The sequence below is a fragment of the Scophthalmus maximus genome, chromosome 7 (genome assembly GCF_022379125.1).
Source record: "Scophthalmus maximus strain ysfricsl-2021 chromosome 7, ASM2237912v1, whole genome shotgun sequence".
Classification (NCBI taxonomy): Eukaryota; Metazoa; Chordata; class Actinopteri; order Pleuronectiformes; family Scophthalmidae; genus Scophthalmus; species Scophthalmus maximus.
This window is the reverse complement of record NC_061521.1, coordinates 4,515,902-4,535,101: the sequence shown is the minus strand read 5'-3', so window position 1 is coordinate 4,535,101 and position 19,200 is coordinate 4,515,902. Positions and strand designations below refer to the sequence as shown.

General features: G+C 41.1%; 1 protein-coding gene across 2 annotated transcripts in view; it reads right to left on the bottom strand.

Moving 5' to 3' along the window:
* Positions 1-19,200, bottom strand: part of cadps2 (Ca++-dependent secretion activator 2) — a 218,154-nt gene that overhangs the window by 145,676 nt on the left and 53,278 nt on the right. For both annotated transcript variants that reach the window (XM_035642193.2, XM_035642194.2), the window contains one exon: positions 11,274-11,387. In XM_035642193.2, the coding sequence (XP_035498086.2) occupies positions 11,274-11,387 (114 nt within the window). The remainder of the gene's footprint in view (positions 1-11,273; positions 11,388-19,200) is intronic.

Genomic DNA, 19,200 nt, shown 5'->3' with positions numbered 1-19,200 from the left:
ACGGAGGAGGCAGAAGAACAGGCAGCAGATGTGGGATCATTTAGAAGGAAGAAGGAAATCTAGGTTTGACATCAGCCTGTTGGTTGATCAGATACCTCAGACAGGTTCAGATCTTTTCATCATCTGTCTGAGTCAATCAGTGCTCAAGAATTCTAATTGAAAGAAGCACTTCACATGTGCTATTTATCAGGATGTGATGTTGAATTAATTACTGTTAACATGTGAGAAATGTTATACACCAACCAGTTAGGCAGATAGAGGCATATTTTATAGTTCCTGTTTTGACCACATTCAAGGAAAAAAGAGCTACATCAATAGTCTTCCTGGAATTAATCCATTATTTTTGGCTATGGGTGAGACACAATACCTTTGAAATACATGCATGTTCATAAACAAAACAGACTAACTGCCTGCATACACATCAAAAACTAACACACTCCCCCTCAGCTGAGCGTAAATCCACTTTCATGCTGCATTAGCAGGCTTCTGTGTGAAACTTGTATCAAAGCAAACAGACGCTGACAGATAACAGGCCTCCCACTCACACACTGTGTACTCAAACACAACTCATCACATGTTTAGTTGAGGTATAAGTGACATTTACATGATGTTCAGTCAGACACACACATGACAGAACACACACACACAAACACACACACACACACACACACACAAACAACAGGTTCACAACAGCAGCTACACGGTTTACAGACTTCACCTAGAAATTGTCATTCATCACTCCAAGAGCATAAATTAGAAGCTTCTAAAGGCAGTGACTTTCATTAGCCAGGTTTATATTCAAACGTAGCGTAAACTTAACTGCTCAAGTACTTAACTACTACTAACTTACTGACATTTTTTTTTAAATGTCAAATAGAAGAATGCGAATGAATTTCTGCATGAATATTAGGAGTTGGTGCCCTTCAACAAATGCAAAAGAAGTCAACACAAGACAACAATGAGTAGAGTGCTAGTCAAAACTTGAGTGGTGGAAATTGATGTGGAAAACACAAAAATATGACATTTCATTGATGCTACATGAATGATTCCTCTCAGGTCTTTTTCAACAAGTCTTACAACCTAAATGGCGATATAGGCCGTCTGTCCGTACCCTCGGAGACGACCAATAGGTGCGTCCAAGCTTCCCAGGACTTTGTTGTTATGGTTACACTAATAAACAAAGAGGTTTATGATTGTGGAGTGGCCATGGTTTGTTTTGGTTTAAGAACAAAAACTACATTAAGGTTTAGGGAAAAGATAATGAAGTAAATTATGTATTTCCTTATGGCTCTCGGACATTTATGGTCATGGATACAACAATAAACAAGCAGCTAGGGTTGTGGCACAGTCATGGTTGAATAAAACAATGCAGTCCTGTGTTCTGTTGATCACCTTTGATCCTACCCAACCCATTAGAGGACTAGAGAACGTTGAAGAGGATTTCAAAGTTAAACAACTAATTAAAACTGTAAATACTTTCCTCTTTCACTGGAGTAACTAAAATCCTATTCTTTCTATGCTTCAATGCAGATGTGTGTGCCTTTAGTAGATTTTTTTTGTCTGTTTTCAAGAAGGATTTGAGGAGATATTCTGCTGGTTTGAAGCGTATTGGGGAAATCATGAGCAGCTGAAAGTGTGTGTGTCATTCCAAACTAAATCCTTTTTGTTAAGCCTAACGTCAAAGTTCTTTGGGGCTCGTGGAATTTAAAGAGAGGTAATGATTATTATTTCACAGTAAATAGTTAAAATCAAAGCTGGACTGTAGCTAATTAGCACCAGCCCAATTGTTTTTCACATAATAATATGAAAAAGTTTTGAGGCTATAAACATTCATCCCTCCACACAATACAATTCTAAATCTAAAACTGTAGAACATGTAGAAATGCTTTCGTCAATCAAACTATTGCAATGTAGGAATACATCAAATGAGCTTGTCAACACGGTCTCCAGTCTTCGACCTCGCTGCCCTCCTCTGTCTCCAACACAGATGTAAAGGGGCGATCAGAGACCAGTCTGTGCTGAAAGAAGTTTATTGCTGAGAACCCACAGTAGATCTGAAGTCAGGTCGAGAGAGGATCTGTGAAATATTTCTTAAAAGAAAAAAGAAAAAAACTCTTTGCGGAGGAGGCACTTACAGTCTGAGCAGCAGCTTCCTGCCGAGCTCCGGAAATGTCACACACCTGAAGCACTGGACTCCAGCAGCTCTGAAACACTAAATTACAGGTCATACACACCTGCAGCTCCGGAACTAAAAGGTGTCCTTCATAAATATAAACTACCACTATGTGACGAGAGTGCTGCATTTGCTGCACATGTATTCAGTTTCTTTAGGTCCCTTCAGACCACATCACTCACTTGCTTCTGCGACAACATCACTCAACACGTCACCTATTACACTTCTGAAGCCTATTCTTGTGCCTACCTGAGATTTATTTTTTTATTATTAAAAAGGGGAAACAGCTTATTTTTTTCTCCTTTCCTAAATTCAGGTATGTTCAACAGATAGTAAAGCCATCTGAGACTAATTTTGATTTTAGATGATATTAATGACTCTTTGTTGCTGATTCCAAACAGAGTTTTGTGGTTCATTCACACATTCAAAAATGTGGGGGTCCACATTTATGAAAATGTGAAGTGAATTATATGATACATTTCTCGAAAAAACACTTAGTGTCTAGGTGTTCCAGTGATAAAGAAATTGAACAGAGGAGATCAGAGATGAAACATATCAAGTTTCTACATGATTTTCTTACATGATACATTTCTTTACATGATATCATCGTATGTATAACAATAAGACAATATCATACTTAATTACTCCCAAGTGAGCAACATTAGATTTAAATCACCTCCTGTGTATCTCAGAGCAGTCCCATTTTTGAGACTTCACAACTGCAAATTGCAAGACTGAGGCAATTAAGACCAATTCACCTCTTGATGGAATGACTAATGGACGAGGATTTCATTTCCCATTTCTCCCCTGAGCGTGCATGCACACACTGTCATGATGGCATCCCTCCTCTCTCTTTTTGTGTCATTGTTTGTTTTCCCCCTGTGTGTAATCCTGCATGTTTCTCCCCTGCTCTGTGTCTGTGTGTTGGTGGGCGTGGCTTCTCCCTGCAGGTGGCGATCATCACTAAGCATTCCCCCTCGTTATAAGAAGACCGGCCTGAGATCCACTCATCGCCAGATTGTTCAGTCAGCAAGAGCGGTACCGTTGTTGTGATCCTGGCTCCCGTCATCTCTGTGATATCTCCCGTGTCCTTAGCTTGTGTAGCTAACCATTCCTTGTGCTCTTTTGTTGTAGTTTACCCTCGTTGCTTGCTTCAGCCATTCCACCTGCCTGTCTGCCTGTCTGCCTGCCTGCCTGCCTGCCTGCCTGCCTGCCTGCCTGCTTGCCTGCTTGCTTGCTTGCTTATCGCCTGCCTGCACTGTTTTGGATTTGTTTGTTCCCTCGGAGGATGCCAGTGCCACGTGGAGGAACGCCACTTATCGAATTGGGACTTCGAATCACTGTGCATGTTCTGGAGAGCTCACCACCACCCACCACTCACCACTGGGACCCCGGTGGTGAGTGGTGGGTGCACCTTGCACTGTATATTATACTACACATTAAATCAGGTTATATTTGATCCTGTGTTGTGTCTTGCATTTGGGTCCAGTTCCACTGTGTATCGTTCATAACACACACACTCAACACACGTACCTCGAGGAGAAATGAATACTCCTGACATGGTCAGAGCGGGTCGATTATGAACTCGTCTGGCCCATCATTTTATAATCGGACTGTCATTCAGGTGAACAGGGGATTATCTTCGACAGAGCAGCCCTCAGCAGCCAACTCAATCACCCCAAAAAATAAATCAACTCCGATGTGAACTCGCTCTGAATGCTGAGGGCAGAGACGACAGTGCTACCTCTGTACTTAACAGATCTGGAATGTGTCTTTCAATCATTTCACATTTACGACTGAACAACTCATTGTTATAGTTACAGCTAACAAAGTCCTGAAGGAACAATTGTTTATTAGTTACAACCGTGATTTTCAAATGCAGAGCAGCAATTGTATTACAGTATGTGCTCCGTTTCTGTAAGTCACTGATATTAGGGAGGTCAATATTTCAGATTTTAACATATGGGCCCGTGATTTTATTTAAAATATTGGCAATAATTCTTAAAATGTCCTTATTAAACTCTTGACAAAGACATGTATTTGAGACTTTTTTGACCATAAACGTTATAATAAATAAAAAAACCAAAACCAAATATAGAGAACTTGAATGAAGAAAATGAATCAACTGATTAATTAATTAAAGCTCTGATGTGAAGCAGCTCATCCAGCCCTGCCAGCACATGAAGCAAACAATAGTTTGAGCCACTAAAGCCAATGTCTTGATGAATGACAGGAAACACTGTTGAGAATGAAAATCTGTCCTGAGGAGAAGCTGCCAACAATGTTTAACATCAACATCCAAACCTTCCAGCTCAGCTCATAAAAAAGCTGCAGCTTTTGGTTTGTTTCCACTCCCCTAGCAGCTAAGAAAGAAAACATGTCAGAAATTTTAACTCACATACTTTTACTGAGAGCAGCAATGCAGGTTTCTAACAGAGTAGATAAGGTTGTGACAGTTGGTCATTTGGTGTTAACACAGATTAGGTTCAGGTCAGGTTCAGGTTAACCAGACAACACAGATTATTACACTAGCAATGTTGTTGTCCACATGCAGCGATCTTTGCTCAGCCAGTCTATTTTCTTTACAAATCCTGGATGTTGACAGTTCTCAAAATGTAGGATGTCCCGATCCGATCACGACAATCAGTAGTAGGGCTAATCATCTGCTTTATTGAGCAGGAACCTAGACCTGATCATTTGTTTCACGTTAGCTGCCAGCACGTCTGGCTGCAGCTATGGAGCTTCACTCTAGACCCAAAACATGTTATTTTGGTGTTTATTTAGTTTCAAAGCAGAACCGTATCCGCAAGCATAAAACCATACTCGCGACTAAGTATTTTTGCTGCGTGCGCAGGGCTGAACCTTGTGCTCAACACTGTCAGACACGCGCAGACAGGCGGGATCAGTGGTTGATGTTCCCCTTCTTTGATTGGGCACTTCTCTCCAGTCCCCAACCTATCACTGATTTTCAAACCTCCCTCTTGGGGCAGGAATATCAAGGATGTGTCGGGGAAATGTCAGAGTTAGAGAAAAGAGAGGTGCATTGATTCATCCACTTCTGTAATGCCCTAATAGAGCATAAACAACATGTATCATAGGCTTACTGTGTTGAAACCTACACAAGTTGAATTATGATGAGAACCGTACAAATATTTTAAGGTTTTTTTTGTAAAAAAAACAAAACAAACAAAAAAAACAACTTTAAAGAACATCTTGGATGCAGACAACGTTTTTTTTAAGCATTTCTGAGCTATATAATTGTCAAGCATATATACACTGGATTGATTTTAAAAATATTTAATGTACTTATAGTCTGCACTGTGCAGGAAAATATCGGATCAGGACTCTGTATAGATTCTCAATATTACATGACTCGGATCGGGGGCAAAAATATTTGATCAGGACAGCCCTACTCAAAATCCCTGGAGCTCAAATGCCCTCAGCGTACAGTACAACCCCAAGGTGTTCAACTACACTTTCAGTTTAACAGTTAAACACCACCACGCTTGCCATTGTCACTCTTTCCTCACCCTTCAAGCTCAAGAGAGGGCAGGACTCACAATATCAAAACTATCAACAATGGAGGAGGAGAGACAACCAGAGGCCTGTACTACGAAGCGAGGTTACTGTCTTACCATGGTAAGTTCAGCAGTAACTTTGTGACGTTGGGGTTAACCAGTACTATGAAAGGTGGATAGGTTTGACCCGAGGCATGTTACCATGGTAATTTAATCTCAATCTTAAAACTGCTCTGAGCAGTTTTTGCTCGTGGTTAACTCTATGTTTACCTGTATAAGCCCCGCCCCTGCTCACAAGAACCCAATCGGTGTTGGAGTAAAGAATGTGAGAGGATCACTCCGCAGGGGGCGGAATTTGGAGACTGTCAGAATCCACTGGGACAAACCAATGATGTTCTTTAATGAAAGATATATTCATTATCTTTGACAACTTTCAGTTCCAGAGGTCTCGTTACTGTGTCCTGCACCGGACACTTTTCTGTTTTCCATTGGTTGATACTGATCACGTGATAAATAATACTCTATGTGAAGTTCTCAGGCTGGATGCGTTAGTCATGTTCCCTGGACATTTAAATGTTCTCACCATCATTAACGCTTTTTATACGTTCGCAGGATTTGCAGGACAAAAAAAGCATAGCAGGCTTACACACAGAAGATATATTTTTAAAGGATTCCTGATAATTTGTGCAGTTGACTATTATGCTGCTATTTGTGATACTGTTGCTCACATACAGTATCACCATTAAAGCCCCTTTAATTATTTCACAGCATCAATGTTCAGGTATTTGATCATATCCTATTTAAACTGACATGACTTTGTTATATTCTATGTATTTTAATATTCAGGACAAATACACATTAGGTGGTGGATTTCGTTTTGTTAAAATGGAAACTGAAGCGTACATAAGACATGTGAATTACATCAAATGATTTTAATTAAACCAGATCATCAAAACAATTGATATAATATCACCATATTACCACCATGATCAGAACTCATTGACCCTCGACCTCCATCATGAGCTTCATTTAATATTTGCTCTGAATGACTGATCTGCCTGTGGAAATGTTGCAGGAGGTTTTCTCCTCCAGTTCAGCTGATTTCAGCTTCTTTAACACATCACAAGGTTTTTATAAATGTAGATACATATCACGTCTGTACTCAGAACTAATGATGAGAGCTATTTCTAGATTTTCTCAGCTGCTTAAACATTTTTGTCCACATCACATTTTTACAACAGTAAACACACAGGCTGAAACAGAAGCACACTGTCCAATATGACTTACAAAATATTAAACACCTGCAGCAAATATTTCCTCAAACATCACAACTTGTGATCAAATGAATATATTTTCTTAACAAATCATTACAGTGATCAATATAATCCAGCATCAATATGAACTGTTCAACCTCACAGTCATTTGTTACAGTATGAGGCAAAAAGCCAAGCAGCTCATCACAGCAGTTTCTTTTCTTCCACAATGATTTTATAAAACTCTGCTGCTCTGCACCTTCACTTTTTACACTCATTTAAGATGCTCAGTTGAAATACAGTAGAGAAAAAAGGAGAATTATTTTTCATTGATTTGATTCTTATCTGCAGGTCTTTATGTGACATGTAAAACCTAGTGTAGCATCTAACTAGAAATGTGGACGTTCAATGAAGTTCAGCTTCTGTGCTGCGCCACTTGTGACTTTTTGTTCTTGTCACATTCCTTCAGCTTTTTGATCCATTTTTACAAAGAGCAACACGGAGGTGGAACCTTTTTATAGTTGGATAAAGACTAAAGCTGAATGAAGATTTGATCAAAGCAGCTTGAGGTGCATTACAGATTCATACTTTTCAAATCATTTCTAACAGCTGGGAACAGATGTTTTTCCTTTTGTTTAGCTCATTTACACCAATAGAGTATATGTGTGACATATGAAGAAAATACTAAAGACACCAGCATCATACTCATACAGTCTAAGAGCTTTATGGAGAATATCTTCATTCATCAGCGAGTAACAGGCTGATTTCAGAAATCCTAATTGTTTTAAGATATATTATAGCCCGCGTGTCCTGACATGTCAATCATGTTAGCTATTAATTAAGATTATATATTAAATATGATTAAAAAACACTTTTCTCGTGAATTTACTCTGTTGACAATGTGTTGTTAACAAGCCTCCAGGACTCTGCTGCTGCCACAGGTCACATTTCACAGTTAAAGCTAATTTAAACTCCCGTATCTCCTCAGAATCACTGTGCGTAAATACGCTGCACGGACCTGCGCTGCCGAACACGTCCCCTTACTCCTGGTCAGTTAACGCCGACTTGACAGACGAACATCAGAACCACCTTTGTAGCACGGTTTACCTCAATGTCGGGCAGCCCGATTTTGTCAACCTCGGGGTTTGTGCTTAACCCCACATTGAATCGGAATAGATTAACCTCGCTTCATAGTACAGGCCTCAGCTCACTTACACTAACACTGACGGGTCACCTTGATCAATATTTGTAATCAAGACTTGGATGGGATATTGCCACATCTGTCAGGATGTCAGATACAAGTCTTGTCTCATTGACGAGAACAGAGACTTGACCTTTTTTTCCACACAATAAAGACAGCAGAAGTACTAGAATATGTTTTTTGTAACCCAGCAACAGTAAGTGCTTGAAAGAAGCGCTCTAAAAATAAAGTCCAACGCAAAGGTCAAAAGTCAAAGTCACTGTCATCACAAAACAGGTTTTAGCCATAACCCAAGAATCAATGTGCTAATTATGACAAATTTCAGAGAAATGTCTAACAGCATAAATTGATGTCAGAAGAAACACGTATGTCATTTCTGTTCGTGAAGATCAAATGATGATGTTTTAGCCAGTCTGACTGTACAGACTTTGTGTGTGTGTGTGTGTGTGTGTGTTTGTGTGTGTGTGTGTGTGTGTGTGTAGGATGGAGACATATTTTCAAAGAATCAGAGCGCCAGAGAAAGAAACGGAGGACATGCGTGTTTTGGGTTTTTAGATGAGGACGATAATGTTCACTGAGGACAATGAGTCGCCCCTCTTTGATCCTTTGGCTTTTGAAAAAGACTCCAGCAGATCCTCTCCTCCCACACTTGCCAGCAATTACGACAACGAGCAGCGGGCTTCTAAAAAAATCTCTATCTCATACCAGATGATAGGCGCAAAGAAGGGAAGGCAAAGATGAAGGGAGAGAGACAGAGAGATGGCAGAGGACCGGCAGATAACAGAGAGACAAGGGTGTAAAAACTAAACCCAAAGAGTGAGGAAATCCACTGCAATCTCCTCTCACAGCTGTCCTCCTCCCACAGTGGAGGGACGGAAACACAAAGCGACAGAGAAGGGTTCGTCACGGTGTTTCTGGAGGAGTCATAGGACATTGTGTGGATTTCCATCCACACACTGAGCAACTTCGACGAAAAGTTCCAAAAGTACTCCTGTTTACATTCAAGGCCATACACAACCTCGCCCCCCCATATTTGTCTGATCTCCTCCAGGGAACCTACTCCCACCCGCTCCCTCAGATCCTCTTCCTCCATACACCTGTCTGTCCCCTCCGCCCGTCTCTCCACCATGGGGAGCAGCGCATTCAGCCGCTCTGCTCCCCGTCTCTGGATTTCATTACCACCCCAGCTTAGAAACATCGATTCATTCCCCCATTTCAAATTGCAACTCAAAACACATCTGTTTAAAACTGCCTATTCCACATGATGTCAATTGCTCTGCCTCTTTATGTTGTTTTTATTGTTGTTGTATTCTTAATTTTTTTGCTGCTTTTAATGTCTTATGTATCCCTGTACTGTGTCCTTGAGTGCCGAGAAAGGCACCTTTAAATAAAATGTATTATTATTATTATTATTAAAAGGGCAGCAAAGAAAATGGCATTAAAATGTAAAATCAATGTAAAAATCGTTGTTTCATGTTTCACACAGAGTGACTCCTCAACTCCAGAAACACAAGGATGCATGGACTTTGAGAAAGAGGTAAAATATGTTCAGTAACATCTCAGGGAGAGGGTGTGTGCTTATATTGGGGTGGGCTGGTGGGAGGGAGCAAAGGTGAGGGGGGTGATTGGGCTACTAAAGAAAGAAAAACTCCCCCACAAACAGAAAATTGCTGGTGGATCGAATTTCTAATCTGTTTCCCTGTGTCGCTGGTGATGAATTTAATTACTTTGTGCCATAAGACCGCAAAAAACACTGTCATCAGAGGCACGGAGGAGGACGGAGGCACGGCACCCCCACGAAAGTGGGGGTTTCTTTTGACCCAGAATGATCTTTTGACCCAGAATCCGACTGATATACCAGCCGGCCAATAAAGACAGGATGATTTTGGCTTAACAAAGATAAATAATTTTCAGTAATGATAAGTTACAAGTAGCTACAGAGCAGAAAAATTATATTCAGAAAATGTATTTTTTGAGTTCAGTGTGCAAAGTAATGTGCAAAGAATACATTGTGCACACTATGGGATTACAGGGCAAACAAAGGTAGCCAGTACAGAAGGAAACAATAGGTAAAGCAGACATTAAAAATTGTAATCTGTTGTTGATATATTTTGGCTCCTGAAAATGTCTTAAAGGGGCCTAAATATGTTTTTTTTTCTGTCTAGACCCCTGATATGTTGTTTGTAGATGTCATTTAATTTAGCTGTTTACTGGTTAGTGCTTCTGTAAAATACATTGGAGTACAGTGAGCTCATTGTCATGTTCAAGAAACCAGTTTGAGATGATATGAGCTTTGTGACATGGTGCATTATCCTGCTGGAAGTAGCCGTCTGAAGATGGGTATACTATTGTCATAAAGGGATGGACATGGTCAGCCACAATAGTCAGGTAGGCTGTGGCATTTAAACGATGCTCAATTTGTACTAAGGGGCCCAAAGTGTGCCAAGAAAATATCCCCCACACCATTACACCAACACCACCAGCCTGAACCGTTGATACAAGGCAGGATGGATCCATGCTTTCATGTTGTTTATGCCTAATTCTGACCCTGCCATCCGAATGTCGCAGTTGAAATCGAGACTCGTCAGACCACGCAACGTTTTTCCAATCTTCTATTGTCCAATTTTGGTGAGCCTGTGCGAACTCTAGTCTCAGTTTCCTGTTCTTAGCTGACAGGAGTGGCCTTCGGTGTGGTCTTCTGCTGCTGTTGCCCATCTTCTTCAAGGTTCCATGTGTTGTGCGTTCAGAGATGGTATTCTGCATTCCTTGGTTGTAACGAGTGGTTATTTGAGTTACTGTTGCTTTTCTATCATCTCGAACCAGTCTGCCCATTCTCCTTTGACCTCTCACATCAACAAGGCATTCTCGTCGACACAACTGCAGCTCACTGGATATTTTCTCTTTTTCGGACCATTCTCTGTAAACCCTAGAGATGGTTGCGCGTGAAAATCCCAGTAGATCAACAGTTTCTGTTTCTGACAGAGTCCAATAGGATTATAATTTTACAGTATCAAATGCTATCTCCTCCCTAACCAGAGGAGGGTCCTAACTCAACTCCAGCTGCTGAGGAATCGGACCTGTTTCAGCTTTTACAAGGGGAGCACAGAGTAGAGATAAAGTCGCCTTGCCTCACAGTAGCTCCTCACGGCGTTGCAGAAAGCTTCATCCGCAACAATCTGAGTCTCCCCGTTGAGGAAGGCCAGGAAGCGCTCCTTCACTGCCTGCAGCTGCTGCTTGTTCACCTGGGAGAGCGACGAGAGGTGACGGAGTTGAAAAAGGGGAAGAAGCACAGAGGCAGAGAGAGAGAGTTTGGGAGGAGAGATGAGGACATGGGAGGACATCCTCAATCAGAAACAGAGAAAGAGGGAGAGCAGAAGATGGCAGAAAGGCAGTGTGGATGAGAAACAGAACAAAAGCACAAGATTAGACTCACAGTTAAAGTTTGACAACTTCATTACAGAGCAGAATCTCGATGACAGACGTGATGTCATATTAACAATAACCATGGAGGAAGAGAAATATGTGGTTAGTGAAGCTGATAAAAAAGTTCAGACATGTTTTGAGACGGATGGAGATTCTTAAAAAGGAACACTGAAGATTTTAGCTCATTAACAACAAAGTGTATGTAGTTTACTTCACATTCCATCCTTTTCAAAGTCATCAGGTTTGTTTTAGATTGGGCTTATGTTGATTTTCTTCTTTGCAGAGAGCAATTAGTTTCAGTTCTTTTCTATAAAAATCTTCATCACTTATTTCCCTGGTAAATTTACATTTCTCCATGATGTAATGCAAGAAGTGTTGAAGTGCACATTTATATTTATATATATATATATATACACACACACACATATATTTATTTGTCAGTTTATAATGGTTGCACAGCATAACCTGCAGTCATTTGAGGTATTGGTGCATCCAATGAAATTAACACATCATAGAGATTAACTGAAGCCCCTGACCACAACAGCAGGATGTTCAGTAAGGACAGCAACAGAAATGAACAAAACGTTTAAAACCAAATTGAGAGAGCTGCTGCTTTATCTGCTGTGATCTCAACCTTAATTGGAAATCATGTTTTTTTTTCAAACCTGGGTCACATTCTTACAATTGTGGCCATTTCGGGGAATGGGTCATGCCAACTCTGCACGTGCAACATCTGTCAAATCACATCAAAAACACCAACACACTTAAAATATTAAGCTGTAGGTCCTGGGTCAGGATAACTGCACAAACACAGGAAATACGCATTTGTACTTTCATCCCCAGTGAGTGAGATATGACAGATGCCCTGTCAAGAACGTGAACACTGACCTTGATCTTAATAATCTAAAATGTATGAAAAATATCTGCCTTTTAGATCATGAATGTTTGGATCGTGAAAGAGGCCAAAGAACATATGATTCACAGCAAATCTGTAGCTGAATAAAAAACATGTCAGATGGGAGTCAAAAAACACTTGAAAGCAATGAGTACCATGGTAAACAGAATCTATATTTCATATGCCCTTGAACAAAAGCTTAATGTATGACAGCTGAGATGTGCTGATGGGTGTGTAGGTGTGTGTATGTATGTGTGCGTTTATATAAACAATAAGCAAGGGACCATTTTGACAAGGGATTATTGGTTTAAAGTTGGCATATCATGCTCATATTAAGGTCCATCATTTTAATTTGGGTTATTCCTTTAAAGGGCCCATATTATGCCCCCTTTTACACAAGTTACATTGGTTTTCAGGTGTGTGAACTACATGTCTTTGCCATTCCATGTCAAAACACCTCAAGGATCAAGCCACACAGCACCCTCCTCTTTCTGTATAAACAGCCCTGTGAGACTATGGTCGATTCCAACGCTTTCCAGCTCACTCCTCGCCCCCCTCCCTTCGTGTTCCGCAAAGCTCCGCCTCGCTCCTCCCCGCGCCTGCTGGGCAACTACGGCGTTGCGCTGCCATGACAACAGTCGCACGTAACAAGGCACATACACGACGTAGAGACCCGGGAGGCCCAGAACACGTTCTCGCCGGCAGCCGCGACCTCCGGCGCAAGCCGGGAGCCGCGACCGACCGCCGGCAGCCGCAAGCCGCCGCAAGCCGCCGCAAGCCGGGAGCCGCGACCGACCGCCGGCAGCCGCAAGCCGGTCGCCCCAGTAGCAGGAGTCCACTTACGTCACTTGACGCCCGGGCTGTGAATGGCTCGTTTACAGACCGTCTGCACGATCAACCCAAACCACGAATCAACGACTCATTGTTTTCTTTTTATTCTTCGTGGGCTGGCAGACACCCCAGATGACCAAATATACGTGGAGGCAGGCTGAAAAGGTGCCTGGAGCATAATATGGCCCCTTTAAAAGGTTTATATGCTTTAATATTCAGTAAACATCACTTTCTTCAGACTGTCCATTCCTACAGCTCTTCTTTCCAGCCTCTGTCTGAAACACTTGGATTTAACTCTTGTCTCTTTAAGGCCCCCCTCTCAATGGGAGTCTCCTCTGATTGGCCAGCTGGCCAACTCTGTTGTGATTGGTCAACCGACACCAGCACCCGTAGAAAGTTCTCTGGCTCTTGCTTTACTAGCAGCTAGACTTGGAGCCCAGTTCACCAACAGAACACTGAGTTTATCAATATGAAGGCATCATGCTCAAGCACAGCATCAGTCTAACCTTTGCTCTGTGTCTGTTTTCTGGTTCTAGAGCGACCATGCCAATCCACAGTGAACATCTGATTAACAACATGCCTTCAAGCAGCACTGGTGACAATACATGCTTTATGTTCCAGTTTCTTGAACATCGTGTGTGAGTGAAACTCTTATCCCACATCTTCAGTGAAGTCTGGACTCATTACTTTGATCAACACAGGGCAAGTGTTTTTCATTATGCTTGTTTTCAAGATCTCAACACTGCTTTGTAAGAATTCTTACTTACTTAAGTTATTGTATCAGTTCAGTCTGTCTTTTACAGAATGTGTAAATGCAAAAACAGTTTATCAATGATGGTCTTTACTGTACTTTATTTACAATGGGCTTTGTCTGATGAGTAGTTGTTCACTGTGAAATCTACACGAAACAACTGTAATGCCTAAAGTGTTGTACTGTATTTTTTACAATGAAATTCTGGCAACCACAGCTGCCGGTAATTTACTGTAAATTTTAACTTAGCAATGAAATACCATAATATATCATACTGTTGTACTGTGTTTTTCACTGAGAGACTGTAATTAGGTTTACAGTAAAACTGTTGGTTTTAATAGTTTACCGTAAACAGGTCTATAGCAAATTACCGTAAACAAGTTTACAATATATATATATATTTTTTTTTTCATAGTAATTTACCGTAAACAAGTTTACAATATATTAAAAAAATACCGTAATATCTCATAAATCGCCAACATTTTTTTTACGGTGATTTTCTGGCAACCACAGCTGCCAGTATTCTACCGTAAATTACAAAGGATTTTTTCTTACAGTGCATGCTTTATGAACTTCCATAATATGGTGATGTCGACATCTAACGGAAGTATCGGCCAGACTACTGACGAGAGGTTCCAGGAGCGTCAGGAATTTCTGTGTTTTCTGTCACAGACTTTAGGCTTTTTTACTTTGCAGACCTTTTACATACATAAGAAAACTTTATAACACACTAGAGGAAAGATACAAACTGAAAAAGCACAATTAGTCTCCTATAAACTCGTTACTTCAAAGATTTTCAATTCAATAAATGTCTTTTAAGTCACTGTCCATCACTGAATAATGGTGACTGAGCTAATTTGCACTTTAATGAATTGAGTCTCTGTGGCGACATTCCAGAAAAAAAAAAATGCTGTATAGAGTTGGTGCTAATGCAAAACAAACATTTCCTGCTTAGCATTCAACTACAGAAACACAAGCTGACTCCGATTATGAATTTTGTGTAACATGTGGACAAAATAAGACAGTGGTCATTTTGGGGGATCAGTGTGAAATATGTCAGGGAGTAATAAAGTGGAAAAGGTGGGAGGTCTAATTCACTTTTGTGATTGTGGTTTGTGGTACACATCAATTTTTGAAAAGCTGGCAGAAAATGAATCGGTAACCTCAGAAGCCAAAGAACCATATTTCCTGACAAAGGAGATTTTACAGGGTTTTCCTCCAGCTGTTAAGGTTGTCTTAACCATCCTGCATGGTTAAGACAACCATCCACCAAAGTTACATAGTGTAGTTTCAGGCCTACCAGGACCGTTTATTCACCCATTATACAATCAAAATGATTTTGAAGGTGTTATCTTAAAAAGGAAAAAAAATGCATAATGTTGCTTTCATATCACTGTAAAGTCAGTATCTCTAGAATAAAAAAAGATATTAAAGGACATTAACTTGAGTTTTTGAATAAAAAATTAATTGATTAATCAGAAAAATAATTGTACACTGATGATGAAAAGGGTCACAGCTCTCTCCTCCATCTACCTGCTCACCGACAGTGCAGCTATCAATCTTATCAGTCAGCAACGAAAAATGTTTAATATGTCTCTAGTTTGGTTTCCAACAATAACACTTTCCAGAGGAGCGATTCTGAGTGAGGAGAGCAGTCGGGCCAGAGGAAGAAAAAAAACGTTCCCATAAATGTCATCGGCCCTGGTAATTTCTGCTCAGTGAACCACAGCTGATGTATTGTGCTGCATGAGATTTTAAGTTTTCATGAGCAACAAAATCACCACAAACTGCTTGCTCATACACTGCATATGTATGAGGCATCAGGAGGACGGCGGTGTCGGGGGAAAATTAAACCATTACTCTTCGGCTCGTTGCAGTGCTGCTAGCAACAAGTACATTCAGGAAGTCAAATTGCCGCTTTCCAATGACACAAAGTGGACAGCGACTTATTCTGTGCAGCAAGCTTTTTGTGTGGGCTCCTGCACATGTTTTGTGCCTGAATGGAGACGCTGTGATTTGCCTTTTTCCACAGAGGGGAGGGGGGTTATGAAAAGCAGCAGGCTGTGACCGTTCTAATTCAGAATGACTCATGTAACAGGTTGAAAATGTAATGCACAGTTCGTTGGCGATAAGGAAACTCCTGCTGAAGAGCAGTGTAGGAAAGAAGAATGAGACAAGCAGCCCATCTGATGACAAAGTGATGCTAAAAACACTTATTTAGGACAGACAAAGCATCTGACATGGGATCAGCCTGCTTTGTCTTTAATGCATTCAGTCATCCTTGTCTTGTCTTGCAGATGTTGCAGAGTGCTGCCGCTATACTGCTAACTGGTACTAGGGAGAGAAACTGTCTCCCCTGTACTTGTGTTCCTGCGTTGGCGCGTTGCCTTTTGGTCAAGCAAACTTCAGTACATCTCTTAGCTCCTCTGCCCCCTTTCCATCCCCTGATCTCTCAGATCCTCTGACTAGCTGCTCCTGGTCGTCCTTTGATTCCAGCCTAGGTGGTGCATTGACTGTAGCCACCCCAAAGCTTTGGAACAATTTACGATTTATAATCAAATGTTCCCCCTCTCTAAGTCTACTGAAGACACATTTTTTCAGGCTTTTGAGTGTCCTTGAGGTTTTATTCATCTCAAACTGCTTGCTTGTATATGACTATGGGTGTTTTTGTTAAGTCATTTCTAAGTTATCTTTTCTTTTGTTTCTTTTTGCCTCCTAAATTATGCCATTTTTTTCTCCTTGTTATTTTAGTGTACAGATGTTTTGGTTAATTTCATCGAAGGCTTTAGTCACTTGGTTGTTATAGCAACACTACAAAACTGAACCATAGTGAATTTAATCATACACCTGAAATAATCGTGTATATATTATTTTGTTCGCCATCAACTGCTACTGCACTTCAGATACTGGACCAGTACATGTAGATTTTTGGATGTATAATTCTTTTAACATGCAGCTGTCTGCATTAACTGAAGGAGATTTTTTATCGGCATTATAAGACGACCAACCACAGAAAAGAAAAATGATTCTATATCACTCAATGTGATATTTGACACTCAATGACCTTGACAACTACAACTCTTTTCAGACTTATTAGACAGCGAACTTCGGGTGCTGAATTTCTCTCCCAAAACTGATTCGTAGCTTTGAATCAGTTTCATCCACCTTTCCAGAGCAAAGACACAAGTGCATTATTTCTATGATTAGAAATAGTCCACAACTACAAATTAATTTCCTGTTATGAAGCCATTTTGGATGCTTTTTAGAGCCTCTTCATTTATCCCCATCTCTTATCAGGTGATTGCCGCAGTAATGGCTTATCTCGTACAGACGCATCCCGGCTGAGGAATGAGAAAATAAGCTGGATGTGCACAGTGAACTACTTCCTTTAGGTTTCAGTTGGATTTCTGTTTGTGTCTCCCCATCTCCCTAGCTTTGTCTGGTAAATAGATTTGTCCCACTTTTAAGTTTAAGTTTAATAAGCAGACAGGCAGGAAGCACTCCTGCTCCGCGTCCGTGACAGAAAACATCCAGGTGGCAGTTTCATTTTCCCTTCAGGGACGTCATTCTCCATGCTGGACACAAATTCCTGCTCTTTGGAAGCCTCCCTGCCAGAGGCACTCTGAGGTCAGCAGGCCAACATCTCTGAACATTCAGGGAGGCTAAAAGCCCCGTTACAAACTTTCAGTGATTAGCTGCGTTTCATTTCCCTGCTTCGCAGAGAGGTCTCCAGTTGCAGGACACAGCCTTGTTAGAAATCATTTGAGTAGTTTTTGAATAATCCTGCTAAATAACAGACAAAAATAAGAAGATGAAAGCATAACCTTCTTGGAAGATGTAATTAATGGGACACAGACATTGACTCGTGTTTTGGAACAGCCTCATGAAGCGCTGCAATAATTTTCCAAAATGCAAAAATTATTGATTTCCAAATGAATGGATATTTGGGTTTACTTTTCTTAGGTGTTATTTTTTTGTTTCATTTTTTTTGTGGCCAGGTGGGAATTCTTTTTGTTATGGTGGCCAACCACTTGTAGAGCAAGGGGAACAGAAATGTACTTACTTGCTTACCAAGTTAAAAGTCACAAAATTTTAAATAAATAAATACTGTGCAAATCAAATGGCTTTTACTGACTCCCTCCCGGAGCTGTGTGTGTGTGACGCAGACTGGCGGGTTTGTTGCAGGAAATGAGTCTCTGTCGGTGTTTGAGAAATGAAAACTCCCTTTTCAAACAACGTTACTAGGTCGTTCTCCTGCATTTTTCCTGACAAATGTTTAGCCAAATTTGTCTTACAGTCCTGGACAAGTGATGGTAATCTTGCTGGTCCAAAAGACAAGTGCCGCAAAGAGTTCACGTAGAGCCCTGATCTTGTCATCGCTGTGCACAACACCAGTTAAAGCTGTAACAGCTCTGAGTGTTGAGGTTCTCTATGGACAGAAGGTGTTCCCAGGTCACAGGAGAGACTCTGGCAATGTGACGACACCAAGAGTTGAACAGTCGTTTCATTTCCAGCTGTGACAGTGAAGCATCTGACCTGTTGCTCTTCTGTCTGTCTGAGGGGACTCATTTATAGCATGCCCGTGTGTGTGTGTGTGTGTGTGTGTGTGTGTGTGTGTGTGTGTGTGTGTGTGTGTGTGTGTGTAGCACCCACTGCTGTCAGGATGCAGTCCTGCCGAGAAAAGACGCACTAAGGGAGAGCAAGACATATCTGTCTGACGTCTCCCATAAATGGACGGAGGAAAACGGAGGGTGAAGAGGGTCTGTATGTACGTACACACACACACACACGGTTAATCTTCGCAGTGCCTGAGGTAATTATAGATCGATCAGACTGTATTGCCATGGCTGCCACTTTCTGGAGGACACACCTGTCCTGATACTCTCTCTGCCAAAAAAAAACAATTTACCAGTCTAGCTGCTCTCTGCCTACAGCCCATGAGCAAGGCAGCTAACCATTCATAGTTTGGTTAGACATGTGCTTGTTTTATACTGTTGTTCTTTTCAAGGCACATGATCAATGATGTCCAGCGTGATTCACAAAACACAGCAGTTACTAGGGTAAAAACAATGATGACAACCACTCAGAAGAGTGGTTGTGGTGCTGAGCCGCTAGCCAAGGCTCAGGGTGAGAGGGGAGAAATATGAGAGGAGGA